This window comes from Garra rufa, chromosome 23, assembly GCF_049309525.1.
Source record: "Garra rufa chromosome 23, GarRuf1.0, whole genome shotgun sequence".
Lineage (NCBI taxonomy): Eukaryota > Metazoa > Chordata > Actinopteri > Cypriniformes > Cyprinidae > Garra > Garra rufa.
Window position 1 is genome coordinate 4,813,477 of NC_133383.1, and position 17,334 is coordinate 4,830,810.

General features: G+C 32.0%; 1 protein-coding gene across 1 annotated transcript; it reads left to right on the forward strand.

Moving 5' to 3' along the window:
* The first annotated feature begins 235 nt into the window (after positions 1-235).
* On the forward strand, positions 236-16,926 carry LOC141298789 (non-selective voltage-gated ion channel VDAC2). The gene is made up of 9 exons (XM_073829101.1): positions 236-346; positions 1,633-1,704; positions 1,795-1,844; positions 7,688-7,840; positions 7,928-7,980; positions 8,052-8,273; positions 11,221-11,371; positions 11,930-11,987; positions 14,750-16,926. The coding sequence occupies exons 2-9, from the start codon at positions 1,638-1,640 to the stop codon at positions 14,839-14,841; spliced, it is 846 nt and encodes a 281-aa protein (XP_073685202.1). The 5' UTR covers positions 236-346; positions 1,633-1,637; the 3' UTR covers positions 14,842-16,926.
* The last annotated feature ends 408 nt before the right edge of the window (positions 16,927-17,334 follow it).

The following is a 17,334-nucleotide window of genomic DNA, read 5'->3' on the forward strand; positions in this document are numbered from 1 at the left end:
CAATAAACAAAAAAGGTATACAACAAAATATGGGAAAACTCATATTTTGAGTTCAAGTCCCTTCAAAGCTTTTGAAAATACTATAGTTGATATATTGTAGAAAACAATGTCTAACTGCTGGAAATCAAGGTTATTTATTTGTTAAAAACAACACTTTTTAATGTCCTCCTAGGGACTTTTATTTAGAAATCGCGTTTGTGACGCCAGTGCGCATGCGCAGTTTGTCTCCTTCACTTTGTCCTGTAGCAGTTGCTAGTGTCAAATCAGAAACACAGGACACACTAAAGCTTCTGCTTTCGTTTCGCATCAGCATTTTATTTTTGTCTCAACAGCAGCAACATCCTCGGTACGAATTTATCATTCTATTTTCGCTAGACCGCAACTTTAAACGCCGCAGGTTTAGTTGTGTATGTGTTGTTATAGCAGCATGTGGTAGTTAATAATAAAAAACAGACAGCATATCCTTTTCAAAATCTCACCTTAGTTTATATTTAAACACCTTTTCCTGGTAACTACTTGTGTAATTTTGTACCGTTAAATAGATGTGATGATTACATGTGACTGTGCAACATGTTTAAGCTTTCTGCATATGATTAAGTCTTAAAGGCTTTTCCACCATTCATGATTAGATTATCAGCTCGAAACCACGCCCCCTCATGCATAAACATGCATAGATGTTTTCTTTACTTCTCAAGTGTCAGATAATACAAGTATCTGTGACTTTACTAACAGAAGGCGGCGTTGGTGTTATATTATAGTGATTGATAATCAGTTTTGCTGTTCCCTGTTTGTGACCCTGGACCACAAAACCAGTCATAAGGTTAAATTTTACAAAACTGAGATGTATACATCATATGAAAGCTCAATAAATAAGTTTTCTATTGATATGTGGTTTGTTAGGATAGAACAATATTTGAAAATGTGGAATCTGAGGGTGCAAAAAAATCAAAATACTGAGAAAATCACCTTTAAAGTTGTTCAAATTAAGTTCTTAACAATGCATATTACTAATCCAAAATTACATTTTGATATATTTATAGTAGGAATTTCACAAAAAAATCTTCATGGAACATGATCTGTACTTAATTTCCTAATGATTTTTGGCATAAAAGAAAAATCAATCATTTTGACCCATACAGTGTATTTTTGGCTATTGCTACAAATATAGTTTTGTGGTCCAGGGTCACATTTTACTAATACGCCTAATTTACACAGACAGCATTTGTAAATGTTAAAATTAGACATGTTTTTAAAAGACTAAAGTACTGCTTGCAGACTATTTTGAATACTGCAATTAAAAAACCCACATATGCAATGATATAAAAATAGATGCACAGTAATAAGGAAGCTGGTTGGCGTCATTTATGCATGCAAACAAGGTGTATTTCACTGGTTGTTCGTTTATATACCAGTCAAGTCAAGTCAGAATGCTGTACAGATTACGAAAGGCTAGAAAATGAACAACTGCTATGTACTACATTCACACAGTGGCTTTGGTATCTGATTATGCCATTTTGTGGGTTTGCTTTATCTCCAGTTTGATCCCCGTTTTATTTTCACATTTTTATAGCATACTTGCGGCACCTTTATTAGTTCAAATATGCTGATATTTCCATTTCATTTATGCAACAGACATAATGGCTGTTCCTCCTGCATACTCAGACCTGGGAAAAACAGCCAAGGATATATTCAGCAAGGGTTATGGTGAGAAAACTCAGTTTGTCATGGAAATGATGTTTGCTTTACAAGGTGGATGGCATTCTGCTGAAATTCATGTCTTTGTTTTGTTGGTAGGTTTTGGGATTGTTAAACTGGACCTCAAGACTAAGTCTCAAAATGGAGTGGTGAGTTAGTTGTTGTTTAATCTGTAGCAGTACTTCCTCTATTTTTTGGAAACACATTGGCCAAATTAAAAAACAAAATGCATAAATCAAATTTAGGTCTATTTTAATGACCATTAAAGCAATGGCCATTCTATTTGAATATATTTTAAAATGTAATTTATTCCTGTGATCAAAGATACATTTTCAGCATCATTACTCCAGTCTTCAGTGCTTTTGTGACATTATACACATATTAGATATATAATAGAAATTAATAATTGTATTTATGTAATAAGGTGATGATAAAGACATTTATAATGTTTTATACCATTTCTATTTCATATAAATGCTGTTCTTTTGAACTTTCGATTTCATCTAAGAAACCTGAAAAAATTCCACTCAACTGTTTTAAACACAATAATAATAATAAATGTTAATATGATTTCTGAAGAAATCATGCGACTAACATTTTATGCTAAAAATTTAGCTGGAAATCACAGGAATTAATTACATTTTAAAATATATTCAAATAGAAAACAGTTATTTTAAATAGTAAAATATTTAAAAAATTTTTTTACTGTTTTCGCTGTACTTTGGATCAAATAAACGCAGGCTTGGTGAGCAGAAGAGACTTTTTTTTTTTTTTAAAACGTCAAAAAATTTTGACTGGTAGTATAGATGAGATTGTTTCTTCCATCAGATTTGGAGAAATGTAAATTTAAGCACCATTACTTCAGTCTCCAGTGCTTTTGTAACATTATACAAGTAAGATATATAATAGAAATTAATAATTGTATTTAGCAAGGTTTGATCAAAGGTGATGATAAAGACATTTATAATGTTTTATACCATTTCTATTTCATATAAATGCTGTTCTTTTGAACTTTCTATTCATCATTTTAAACACAACAATAATAATAAATGTTTTTTTTTTTAACAGTAAACCAGAATGTTAAAATGATTTCTGAAAAATCATGTGACTAAAGTTTTATGCTGAAAAATTTAGCTGGAAATCACAGGAATTAATTACATTTTAAAATATATTCAAATAGAAAACATTTTTTTAAATAGTAAAAATATTTACAAATTTTGCTGTACTTTGAATCAAATAAATGCAGGCTTGGTGAGCAGAAGAGACTTTAAATGTTTCTGAAAAACATTTAAAATCTTACTGTTCAAAAACTTTTGACTAGTAGTATGGATGAGATTGTTTCCTCCATCAGATTTGGAGAAATGTAGCATTGCATCACTTGCTCACCAATGGATCCTCTGCAGTGAATGGGTGCCGTCAGAATGAGAGTCCAAACAGCTGATAAAAACATCACAAAAATACACAAGTAATCATCACCACTCCAGTCCATCAGTTAACATTTTGAGAAGCCAAAACCTGCATGTTTATAAGAAACAAATCTATCTTTAAGACATTTTAAACTTTAAAGTCCATAATAACACTTTCTCTGGTAAAAAATCTTTTATTGTCTCTCATTTTAAAATCCACTGACATATTTGTTTACACCTGTTTGGGCTTGTAAACAGTGCTTGATCTATGCATATTCTCTTTTTTCACTAAAATTATTATTATGGATCAGTGTTGTTTTTGACAACAATCTTAGATTTAGTCTTAGTCTTTTGGACTAAAATGGTTATTAGTTTTAGTCAAATTTTAGTCACTTCTATATGTGATAGTTTTAGTCCAATTTTAGTCGACGAAAAGTCAAAAAGGTTTTAGTCCAATTTTAGTCGACGAAAAGTCAAAAAGGTTTTAGTCGACGAAAAGTCAAAAAGGTTTTAGTCGACGAAAAGTCAAAAAGGTTTTAGTCCAATTTTAGTCGACGAAAAGTCAAGAAGGTTTTAGTCTAGTTTTAGTCGACGAAAAGTCAAAAAGGTTTTAGTCCAATTTTAGTCGACGAAAAGTCAAGAAGGTTTTAGTCTAATTTTAGTCGACGAAAAGTCAAGAAGGTTTTAGTCTAGTTTTAGTCGACGAAAAGTCAAAAAGGTTTTTGGTCCAATTTTAGTCGACGAAAAGTCAAGAAGGTTTTAGTCTAGTTTTAGTCGACGAAAAGTCAAAAAGGTTTTAGTCTAGTTTTAGTCGACGAAAAGTCAAAAAGGTTTTAGTCCAATTTTAATCGACGAAAAGTCAAGAAGGTTTTAGTCTAGTTTTAGTCGACGAAAAGTCAAAAAGGTTTTAGTCCAATTTTAGTCGACAAAAAGTCAAGAAGGTTTTAGTCTAGTTTTAGTCGACGAAAAGTCAAAAAGGTTTTAGTCTAGTTTTAGTCGACGAAAAGTCAAAAAGGTTTTAGTCCAATTTTAGTCGACGAAAAGTCAAGAAGGTTTTAGTCTAGTTTTAGTCGACGAAAAGTCAAAAAGGTTTTAGTCCAATTTTAATCGACGAAAAGTCAAGAAGGTTTTAGTCTAGTTTTAGTCAAAAAAAGGGGAAAAAGTAGTCTTTTAAGAAATTAATGTAGGTCAGTAAGTATTTTGCTGTTGGGTAGTGTCACTTGTAAGTTCTGAAAATAGCAGATCTATAGTTCAACACAATGTGAGCTTCCGGATCGACTATTTTCACCAATAATTACAATAATGAAGGAATGTTTTAGAACATAAAAGACAAACAAGGATGGAATGCTAAAACGGCTTGCCATAGCGGCAGATATTTTTTTGTTTTAATTGGCATGCACAATAAGCAGAAATGTCATGCATTTTAAACGCCTGACGGACCACCCACTAACATTTTCGTCTATTCTCGTCTCGTCAACGAAAACTCACACACGTCTCGTCATGTTTTAGTCATCAACGAGCCAATTTTATCTCGTCAACCTCTCGTTATCGTCATGGAAAAAAGTGGCGTCAACGAAATGATATCGTCATCGTTGACGAAAACAACACTGTTATGGATTCAATATAGATCATATTTTATCTGGAAGCAATGGTTTGAAATAAAAAAAAAACTAATAATAAATTTGTTTCTTACAAAAACAGCTTTGGCTTCTCAAGATGTTAATTGATGGACTGGCGTTAGATTACTTGTGGATTATTGTGATGTTATTATCAGCTGTTTGGACTATTCTGACGGCACCCATTTACATCCATTGGCAAGCAAGTGATGTGATGTTCCATTTCTCTAAATCTGATGAAACAAACTCATGTACACCTTGGATGGCCTTAATGCTTAATTGTCATGTATGTAAATGTTAACGCATTTTTTATGTCTTTGTTGCACCATTGTGGGAAATGCATTTAGATGGTAAGATTATTGTAGGGGTGTTTGTGTGATGTGGCAGGTTTCACTCTAAAGGCCCACACATCTCTGTGGTCTCCATCACACATCATTTACCATACATGAAGAACTGCCTGAATCTTTATCTTGATGTCAGTTATTTGTGGGTAACTATTTTCACGTCATGTGTGGATTTATTTTTGAATCATTTATCTCTGACTACACAACTAACATCGCTCTAGAGTTAAATAAGAGTCGCATCCCATCAGTGTTTCTGGGTCACATTCAAAATACAACTAATTCTGTCACATCACTCGCCATCTGCCATCCAGTAATGTCATGAGACACCAGCTCACATGGTCCTGTCTGTCTGTTTTATCATTATTTATACTTTTGTTAAAGCAACACTAAAGAGTTTTTTTTTTACCTTAAAATAATGTTTCCGAACTCGCGTCAGTGGTTCATCAACTCATAACAGGGTGAAACGGCACTTTCGTATTCGCTTTGCGACCCTCTATCGGCCATAACAGCACTATGTAAGTTTGGGTCGTCGGGTCACGGTTTTGCAGTTCAAATGAGACTACAAATGCGACTTGCTTTACGGCAAAAATAAACAGCAAACAGTGTCATTATTGTGTTTTATTTCGTTTTCATACTTTCATAAAGTCATGCAACATACTCTGCCTTGTCACTGGACATCGTTATTTCCAAAGCCGGTCCTGGATAGCCTTTCAAACAAATAACGTGCATGTGACGCGACGGTAGGCTAAATTATTTACGACAGCGGTAATAGACAATTCCGCTTTCAACCTGTAGAGGGTTAAAAAAGTTCTTTGGTGTTGCTTTAACATGAATGTATTAAGGCAAGACACTGCAGGTGAATAGGGTACAAAAATTAACTAATCGTTATCACCTAACTTACAAAGTTGATTGATTGCATTGATAATTGCAAACATTTTTTGTATTAGAAGTTTTCTAAAATGTTTGGTTTAAATATGCAAATGAGGCATTATTTAATGAAATGCGCTAATTTGCATACATTTCTAGTACAAAAATCTAAATACTGGATGAAGTCAGTTTCAAAATTTTTGTTTAATTTTTTTGACATATTAGAGTCAGATGTTTTGTTTTTGTCATTTTATCACTCCATTATTTTAGAAAATACTTAGAACAGACAATTTTGGGGGGAATAAAATGTTGTATATAATCAAGCAAATTATATATGAACAAATCCCTCTGTAAAAACTTTCAGGATATAGGCAGGAATAAAAATGTAAAGTTTGGTGAGTGCAAGTGCTACTGAAGTGGAGATTTATGGCTCAGTGTAGGAGAAGAAAACTTATTTTGAGAAAACGGCCTTTAGAAATATGTATTGTAATTGAAATATATGTGACCCTGGACCACAAAACCAGTCATAAGGTTAAGTTTGACAAAACTGAGATTTATACATCATATGAAAGCTCAATAAATAAGCTTTCTATTGATGTATGGTTTATTAGGATAGGACAATATTTGACTGAGATACATCTATTTGAAATCAGAAATCTGAGGATGCAAAAAATCAAAAAGACTGAGAAAATCACCTTTAAAGTTGTCCAAATTAGGTTCTTAACAATGCATATTACAAATCAGAAATTACATTTTGATATGTTTACAGTAGGAATTTTACAAAAAATCTTCATGGAACGTGAACTTTACTTAGTTCCTTAATGATTTTTGGCATAAAAGAAAAATCAAAAATTTTGACCCATGCAATGTATTTTTGGCTAAAAAATCTCAAGCTTGACAGGTGCATAAAAAAACAGCATTTTTGCCTGCAGTGTCTTCCCTTAACTAACATGAACCAACAATGAACAATACATTTATACTAATACTATTTATTAATCTTTGTTAATGTAAATGATTAAAAATAAAGTCATTCACAGTGCATTAAATAATGTTAACAAACACACATTTTGATTTTAATAATGCATTAGTAAATGCTGAAATTGACATTAACTAATATTAATAAATGCTGTAGAAGTATTGTTTAAATATAAAATAATTTAAAAAATATAAATAAATACTACAATAGTATATAAACAATACTCATTGGTAGAAAGAAAAAATCTTAAAATGGCCAAATATTAGCTAAATTATTTGCTTTGTGCTTCGCACAAAACCAGGCTTAAGCAGCACAGGTATATTTGTAGCAATAGCCAACAATACATTGCATGGGTCAAAATTATACTAAAATCATTAGGATATTAAGTAAAGATCATGGTCCTTCAAGATATTTTGTAAAGTACCTACTGTAAATATATCAAACCTTAATTTTGATTAGTAATATGCATTGCTTAGAACTTAATTTGGACAACTTTAAAGGTGATTTTATGGTTTCAAATGGTTGTATCTTGGCCAAATATTGTCCTATTCTAACAAACCATACATCAATGGAAGGCTTATTAATTAATCTATCACGTATAATAATTATACCATAATGACTGGTTTTGTGGTCCAGGGGCACATATATAACTACAGATAATTGTCAGTAAAAAATTCACACTAAGTAAAATTACTACTTTTTAATCTGACAGACTGATATGATAAATATTAGACAGTTTTTTGTTTTTTAAAATCCTGTTCATAAACTCTAATCCAACGGCAGGAGTTCAACACATCTGGATCCACCAACACAGACACAGGAAAAGCTGGCGGGAGTTTGGAGACCAAATATAAGATGAAAGATCTGGGATTGAGTTTAAACCAGAAGTGGAACACAGACAACATGCTCACTGCAGAAGTGTCTGTGGAAGACCAGGTCTGTAGAGCAAACTCTCCTCATGACCTTCCATCCCCCTGAGATGGTTTGCCATCATATTCATAATTGATTATATTATCTTCTCAGCTCGCAGAGGGGTTGAAAGTAGCCCTGGATACGTCTTTTGTACCGAACACAGGGTGAGTTTTTTTAGTATCTGATGGATCAAGGCTATTTTGATGCTTTTGTTTGACATCTTACTCTCTCTTAGCAAGAAGAGCGGTAAACTGAAGACCGCCTACAAGCGTGAATTCGTCAACGTGAACTGCGATATTGATTTCGAGGGTCCGGTTGTGCACTCTGCAGCGGTTCTGGGATATGAAGGCTGGCTCGTGGGATACCAGATGGCGTTTGACACGGCCAAGTCCAAACTGGTGCAAAACAACTTCGCACTGGGATACAAGACCGCAGACTTCCAGCTTCACACCAACGTGTAAGAATTGATGAGAAGCAGAAGGGGAAATAGCTTATGTTATGTTATGATGTTTCTGCCATGAAAAAATATTTTAGAATTCTTTTCTTACAATTCTGAGTTTATATCTCATAATTCTGCCTTTTTTTGCTTTTTTGGGAGATATAAAGTCACAATTGTGAGATAAAATGTCACAATTATGTTTTTTTTATTCTGTGATGAAAACAGAAAATCAGAACTAAAAGGAAAAAAATCATAATTATGAGTTTATATCTCACAGTTCTGCCTTTTATATCTAAGACATAAAGTCATTATTGTGAGATACACTGCTGCTCAAAAGTTTGGGATCAGTTTTTAAAAAAAAGTATTTTATGCTTACCAAAGTTCCATTTATTTGATCAAAAATACAGGGAAAAAGTTTATGCTTTAATTATGAAATATTATTGCAATTCAAAACAACAGTTTTTTATTTTAATATAATTTAAAATAGAACTTATTTCTGTGATGTAAAGCTGAATTTTCATCAGCCAGAAGACTCCAGTCTTTAGTGTCACATGATCCTTCAGAAATCATTCTAATATACTGATTTATAAATTTTAGTCAGAATTAGTCAGAATTATGAGTTTATATCTCACAGTACTAATTTATTTCGCAGAATATAAGATCACAATTTTAACTTTTTTTGTGAGATATAAAGTTGCAAATTCTGAAAAGGAAAAGTCCAAAATATAAGATAAAATGTTGCAGTTATGTTTTTTTTTAATTGTTTTATTCTGTGGAGAACAAAAAAAAAAAATGTGAGGAAAAAAGTCTGAATTATGAGTTTATATCTTGCTATTCTGCCTTTTTTGCTTTTTTGGGAGATATAAACTTAAAATTGTGAGACTAAATGTTTTTTTTTTTTATTCTGTGGCAGAAACAAAAAGTCAAAACTGTGAGGAAAAGTCTGAATTATGAGTTTATATCTCGCAATTCTGACTTTTTTTCTCAGAATATAAACTCGCAATTTACTTTTTTAGATTTAAAATATTACAATATTTTAAATAAACTAGCTACGACCCTGCTGACATTAGAGCTGGGTTGAAAATATTGATTTCACCAGTATAATCAATTCTCGTTTTATTGAGGCCGATAGTATTTATTAAATCGCAAGAATCAAGCGTTAAGTCTCTGCTGTTTTCCCCTCCGGTAATCACTTTGTGTTTTGTCACTTTTGATATGAAACTAAATTTGAGATTTCAACTCAGTTACAGCATAAAATAAACATCAGTTAACATCAGAAACTATTCTAAAGAAACAGTACAGCTTACCGAAATGAATCATGTCTCGTGAAATCACTCAATCTGTGTTTCAACCGCGGAAAGACGTCAATGAAACGGCTAGCATGTCACATTTACAGTACCTTGGGCAAGTCATTCAGTGACCATAAACTTGTTAGTTAGCTAGAAAGAAAAAACCCTAGAGAGAGCATTTTGCTAAATATATGGAATCACTTTGTATATATGTAATTCTTTTTTTAACTATATTAAATTGAATCGAATTTATGAAATATCTGTCAACACCCAACCCACCACTACCAGTCAAAAGTTTTTGAACAGTAAGATTTTGAATGTAAAAATGTTCTGTTTTTGCTGTACTTCAAATTGAAAATGAAATAAATCAAATATTAGATATAAAATAGAATAAACATTAGAAATAAATATCTAAAAGAAATCAGTTTAAGATGAAATAGTAAAACTATTTAGAAATATTTTAATTTAATATTCTATATTTAAGGAAAATACGTCAAACAAAATCAGTGAAACAAACCTGATCAGTTTTAAGCTAATACTGCAGAAATTGATATGGAAGTTTCTGCCATAATTATATATTTTTTTTTCAGAATTCTGACTTTTCTTGAATATCTCATAATTCTGAAAAGAAGTCAAAATTGTAAGATAAAATCTCACAATTATGTTTTTTATTTTTCTGTGGCGAAAAAAAAGAAGTCAAAATTGTAAGATAAAATCTCACAATTATGTTTTTTATTTTTCTGTGGCGAAAAAAAGAAAATCAGAACTGTAAGGAAAAAGTCATAATTATGAGTTCATATCTGGCAATTTTTTGCTTATTTTGGAGATATTAAGTCATTATTGTGAGATACACTTTGGCTCAAAAGTTTGGGATTTGGCAGTAAGATTTTTTATTTTCTTATGATCATCAAAAAAATACAGAAACAAAACTAATATTATGAAATATTGCAATTCAAAATAATAGTTTTTTTATTTTAATATAATTTAAAATATAATTAATTTCAGTGATGTAAAGCTGAATTGTCATCATCTATCAGCATCAAAAATTAGCATTTATCTGAAATAAAAAGCTTTTGTATACGCTATCAATCAAAAGTTTGGAGTGAGTATAAGTTTTCTAATTTTTTTTGGAAAGAAATGATATACTTTTATTTAGCAAGGATGCTTTAAATTGATCAGAAGTGATGATAAAAGATTTATATTTGAGATAAATGCTGTTCTTCTGAACTTTCTATTCATCAAAGAAACCTGAAAAAATTCTACTCAGCTGTTTTCAACCTAATATTAATAATAAATGTTTCTGAGCTGCAAATCAGAATATTAGAATGATTTCTGAAGGATCGTGTGACTGAAGTAATGATACTAAAAATTCAGCTTTGAAATCACTGGAATTATTTTAAAATGTTTTAAAAATAGTTTAAATAGTAAAAAATATTTCAAAATTGTACAGTTCTTGTACTTTGGATCAAATAAATGCAGGCTTGGAAAATTATATTTCGGATAAATTCTGTTCTTCTGAACGTTCTATTCATCAAAGTAACCTGAAACAAATTCTACTATTGCTTTTTTTAACAATAATAAAAATTAATATTTTTTGAGCTGCAAATTAGAATATGTGAATGATGTGACTGGAGTAATGATGCTAAAAATATGTACACTGTGTTGTGTGTCGGCAGTAATGACGGAGCTGAGTTCGGAGGATCTGTCTATCAGAAAGTCAGCGATCAACTGGAGACGGCCGTCACTTTGGCCTGGACTTCAGGCAGCAACAACACGCGCTTCGGAGTTGCTGCAAAGTACCAGCTCGATAAAGATGCCTCGTTGTCTGTAAGTTAACAAACTTTACACATTACGTATTTTACAAAAGCATCATTTACTGTTCTTAATCTGACTTCAGATAATGGTTCACCAAAAAAACGTACTCTATGGAAGTACACAATCACACATGCAAATTCCTGGCAAACACATTGCAAGCTTGTGGTTCTGTTGTACATAACAGCAATGCTGGAAATGCAAATGCAGATGTGTGTTGCGTTATGATTGGCATTCTGACACATTTCACAACCACGCGTGAAATCAAGGTTTGTGTAACTAGAAGCATCTGCGTCTATGTCGTCGTATATACACATTTTTGTATATGTATTCTTATTCCGTGACAACTTTTTTTCATTATGTGATGTTTCTTTCGTAAGTTGTGCACATTTTGGGCCTTTTATTTTAGAGAACAGAAGTCTATGAATCTCAATAAAACCTTTTATGTGCCCTCGTATATTTTTTAGGCCTAAATCAGCTTTCGAAAGCAATAAGGAAGTTATATTAAATATTCAAAAATTGGGATGACCAACCTGATCATGTTTTGTTTATTTCATTATTTCCTTATAACAGGCCAAAGTGAACAATGCCAGTCTGATTGGAGTTGGTTACACTCAGAGTCTTCGACCTGGTAATCATGTTATAATTACTGTTTATGATCTTTGGATATAAACAACATAACACTTTTATGTTTTTATAGTAGGAAGTATATAAAGTATGCATTTCATTTGCAGTGTGAAGAATGAACTGTAGGTGATTTTTAACATCCTCCTTTTTGATTCATTATTTAAGAATACTACTAGAAGCTGAGGGAATAGTTCACCCAAAAATGAACGTTTGCTGAAATTTTTCTCACCCTCAGGCCATCCAAGATGTACATGAGTTTGTTTCTTCATCAGATTTGGAGAAATGTAGCATTCCATCACTTACTCACCATTGGATGTGAATGGGTGCCGTCAGAATGAGAGTCCAAACGGCTAATAAAAACATCACAATAATCCACACACATCTTTTTGCTTCTCAAGATGTTAACTGATGGACTGGAGTGGTGTGGATTACTTGAGGATTATTGTGATGTTTTTATCAGCTGTTTGGATTCTGACGGCACCCATCCACTGCAGAGGATCTATTGGTGAGCAAGTGATGGAATGACACATTTCTTCAAATCTGATGAAGAAACAAACTCATCTACATCTTGGATAACCACTTTTAAGGAAATTTTTAACATCTTCCTTTTTCATTCATGATTTAAGCATACTACTAGAAATTGAGGGATTATTTCACCCAAAGATGAACATTTACTGAAACTTTTCATCCCCCGCAGGCCATCTAAAATGTCAGTGAGTTTGTTTCTTCATCAGATTTTGAGAAATTTAGCATTCCATCACTTACTCACCAATGGATGTGAATGGGTGCCGTCATCACAATAATCCACAAGTAATCCACACCACTCCAGTCCATCAGTTAACATCTTGAGAAGCCAAAAGATGTGTTTGTAAGAAACAAATCCATCATTAAGATACAAACACGCATCTTTTGGCTTCTCAAGATGTTAACTGATGGACTGGAGTGGTGTGGATTACTTGTGATGTTTTTATCAGCTGTTTGAACTCTCATTCTAATGGCACCCATCCATTATCAAGGGAATAGTTCGCCCAAAAATCAACATTTACTGAAACTTGTCTCACCCTCAGGCCATCCAAGATGTCGATGAGTTTTCAGATTTGGAGAAATGTAGCATTCCATCACTTACTCACCAATAGATGTGAATGGGTGCCGTCAGAAAGAGATTCCAAACGGCTGATAAAAACATAACAATAATCCACAAGTTATTCACACCACTTTAGTCCATCAGTTAACATCTTGAGAAGCCAAGATCTGTGTGTTTGTAAGAAACAAATCCATCATTAAGACATAGTTTAACTTTAAACAATAGATTCCGGGTTCATAATAATGCTTCCTCCAGTGAAAAAGTCTTTTGGTCTGAATCAGGAGAGAAAAATGCACAAATCAAGCACTTTTTACAAGCCAAAACAGCTGTAAACAAATACGTCAGTAGATTTTGATATGAGAGGACAACAGGAGATAGACTTTTTACATTAGAGGAAGCATTAGAATGATTTATGGACTTGTATTTTGACTGGAAGCCATGGTTTAAAGTTAAAAACATCTTAATTATGGATTTGTTTCTCACAAACACACATCTTTTGGCTTCTCAAGATGTTAACTGATGGACTGGAGTGGTGTGGATTACTTGTGATGTTTTTATCAGCTGTTTGAACTCTCATTCTAATGGCACCCATCCATTATTAAGGGAATAGTTCGCCCAAAAATCAACATTTACTGAAACTTGTCTCACCCTCAGGCCATCCAAGATGTCGATGAGTTTTCAGATTTGGAGAAATGTAGCATTCCATCACTTACTCACCAATAGATGTGAATGGGTGCCGTCAGAAAGAGATTCCAAACAGCTGATAAAAACATAACAATAATCCACAAGTTATTCACACCACTTTAGTCCATCAGTTAACATCTTGAGAAGCCAAGATCTGTGTGTTTGTAAGAAACAAATCCATCATTAAGACATAGTTTAACTTTAAACAATAGATTCCGGGTTCATAATAATGCTTCCTCCAGTGAAAAAGACTTTTGGTCTGAATCAGGAGAGAAATATGCACAAATCAAGCACTTTTTACAAGCCAAAACAGCTGTAAACAAATTTGTCAGTAGATTTTGATGTGAGAGGACAACAGGAGATAGACTTTTTCCACTGGAGGAAGCTTTAGTATGATTTATGGACTTGTTTTTTGACTGGAAGCCATGGTTTAAAGTTAAAAACATCTTAATGATGGATTTGTTTCTTACAAACATGCATCTTTTGGCTTCTCAAGATGTTAACTGATGGACTGGAGTGGTGTGGATTATTGTGATGTTTTTATCAGCTGTTTGGAATCTCATTCTGACGGCACCCATTCGCTCCATTGGTGAGCAAGTGATGTAATGCTGCATTTCTCTAAATCCAATGAAGAAACAAACTCATCTACATCTTAGATAACCAATGTTAAGGACATTTTAGGTTTTTTAAAAAACACACAATTAAAATTGATTACAGTGTACTTATAAAAAATGGTTTATTTCACTGAATTAAACATGCAACAGTAAGATTATGTAACAGCAATGTTGCATACTACTTTGCAAAAAAAAGTACAAAATATTTGTTAAAACTAGCTATTAATAGTTAATAAATAGTACGCAGTATATACTTCACAATATGTAGTACACAAGTATTTAATTCCAGTCATCTTGTGACCAATGTTTTACTTGTTTAAGATACTTATTAACCTCTTTGTGCATCTTTTAATGATTTACATTCTCTTTATCTCATTTATAAAGGGGTGAAACTCACTCTCTCTGCCTTGATCGACGGGAAAAACTTCAACACAGGCGGACACAAAGTCGGACTGGGTTTTGAACTGGAAGCGTAGCTGCCATAGTGCAAAAGACACCGAAGAGGAAGAGAGTCCCAGTCCTCACATTGTCCCTCCTACATCACACACTAGCTAAAATGACACTCAATGACTAAAAACACTTAGCGGCATGTTGGTGGGTTTTGCAAGTCAGTGGGAGCCGAGCGATTCAATCTCAGCCGGTCGTAAGATCTGGCCTTCTAAGGAAAATTTATTTAATGAAAGCCGTATATTTACATAGAGCACCTGCAGCAAGCCAAATTAAGTATGGGTAGATTTGCGAGCTTGGAGTGTTTCTCTGGGATGTCAGTGCATGCCAAGCACTTGATTTATCGGACGTCATAAATTTGCATGGTGGTAGTTGAGGTTATTTCTCAGGATGCTGCGTTAGAGTTGCACTTCTAGGGCTTTAGGCCTCACAGGAAACCAGGCAGCATGCGTATTTCTAGAGCTTGCAACACTACCCTTTTCACACTCATTGATGGTTAAAGAGCAACTCTGTATTGTGGCCGCTAGAAAACCATTTCAAAAGGTGTACAAATGAGATTTTTGTACTTTGAACTCTTTATGGGCACAGATATCAAAGTGTTGTACATACCACCTGTTTTTTCCATAGTATTATTATATATATATACACTGCCGCTCAAACGTTGAGCTCAGTAAGATTTTGAATGCGTTTTAAAGACTTTTCTGCTCATCAAGGCTGCATTTATTTGATTAAAAATACAGGAAAAATGGTAATATTGTGAAATGGTAATGCAATTTAAAAAAGTGTTTTTTATTATTATTTATTTTAATATACTTTAAAATATAATTTATTTCTGGGATGCAAAACTGAATTTTTAGCATCATTACTCCGTCACATGATCCTTCAGAAATCATTCTAATATACTGATTTATTATCAGTGTTATTATTTTTTCAACCTGTGATACTTTTTTCAGGATTCTTTGATAAATAAAACGTTAAAAAGAACAGCATTTATTTAAAATAAAAAACTTCTGTAACAGTAAACACCTCGTTCAATGTTTGGGATCAGTAAATTTTTTTCTTACTTACTCTATTTGAAAGAAATAATACTTTTGTGAAATTGATAAAAAAAAGTGATAGTAAAGACTTATATTCTGTTTTTAGCAAATGCTGTTCTTTTTAACTTTTTATTCATTAAAGAAGCCTGAAAAAAGTATCACATGTTTCAACATTGATAATAAAATAATAAATCAGCATATTAGAATGATTTCTGAAGGATCATGTGACGCTGAAGACTGGAGTAATGGCTGATGAAAATTCAGCTTTGCATCACAGAAATAAATCATATTTTAAAGTATTTTCAAATACAAAAGTGTTATTTTGAATTGCAATATTTCATAATATTACTTTTTTCTGTATTTTTGATCAAATAAATATATAATAACTAATTTTGGTCTTCGTACTTCATTTTTCCAGTGGAACTTGAGAAATTCTAATAAACAGAAAAAATTGAATGTTGTTTTGTGTTTGGGGTCAGTAAACTTTTTCTTTCTTTCTCTCTTTGATAAAAATAATACTTTTATTCAGCAAGGATGTGTTAAATTGATAAAAAGTGATAGTAAAGACCAATATTGTTAGAAAATATTTCTGTTTTGAATAAATGCTATTCTTTCTAACTTTTTATTCATCAAAGAATTCTGAAAAAAGTATCACAGGTTTCAAAAAACTGTTTCCAACATTGATAATAAAAGTAATAAATCAGTATATTAGAATGATTTCTGAAGGATCATGTGACACTGAAGATTAGAGTAATGGCTAATGAAAATTCAGCTTTGCATCAGAGAAATAAATCTTATTTTATAGTATATTTAATTTTTTTTAAAGTATATTAAATAAAAAAGTGTTATTTTGAATTACAATTATATTTCATAATATGACTTATTTTTCTGCATTTTTGATCAAATAAATGGAACTTTGATGACTTTTTCTTTAATTATTAAAAATCTTACTGATCCCAAACTTTTGAGCAGCAGTGTATGTAATAACTAATTTTACAATCTTGAGGATGTTGGTCTTTGTACCTCATTTTTCCAATGGAACTTGAGAAATTCTAATAAACAGAAAAATTGAATGTTGTTTTGTGTTTGGGCTCAGTACGTTTTTTCTTTTCTTTTTTTCTCTCTTTTTGTAAGAAATTCTAGCAAGGATGTGTTAAATTTATAACAAAGTGAAATAATTCTATTTTTAATAAATGCTATTCTTTCTAACTTTTTATTAATCAAAGAGTTCTGAGAAAAGTATCAAAGGTTCTAAAAAAAACAGTTTCCAACATTGATAATAAAAGTAATGAATCAGTATATTAGAATGATTTCTGAAGGATCATGTGACACTGAAGATTGGAGTAATGGCTGATGAAAATTCAGCTTTGCATCACAGAAATAAATCATTTTAAAGTATATTAAAATAAAAAAAGTGTTATTTTGAATTGCAATAATATTTCATAATATTACTTTTTTCTGTATATTTAAACAAATAAATGGAGA

Coding starts and splice junctions, on each gene's coding strand:
- LOC141298789 (XM_073829101.1), top strand. CDS start 1,638: ATGGCTGTTCCTCCTGCATACTCAGACCTGGGAAAAACAGCCAAGGAT. Junction 1,705..1,794: donor TATATTCAGCAAGGGTTATG/GTGAGAAAACTC, acceptor TTTTGTTGGTAG/GTTTTGGGATTGTTAAACTG. Junction 1,845..7,687: donor CTAAGTCTCAAAATGGAGTG/GTGAGTTAGTTG, acceptor ATCCAACGGCAG/GAGTTCAACACATCTGGATC.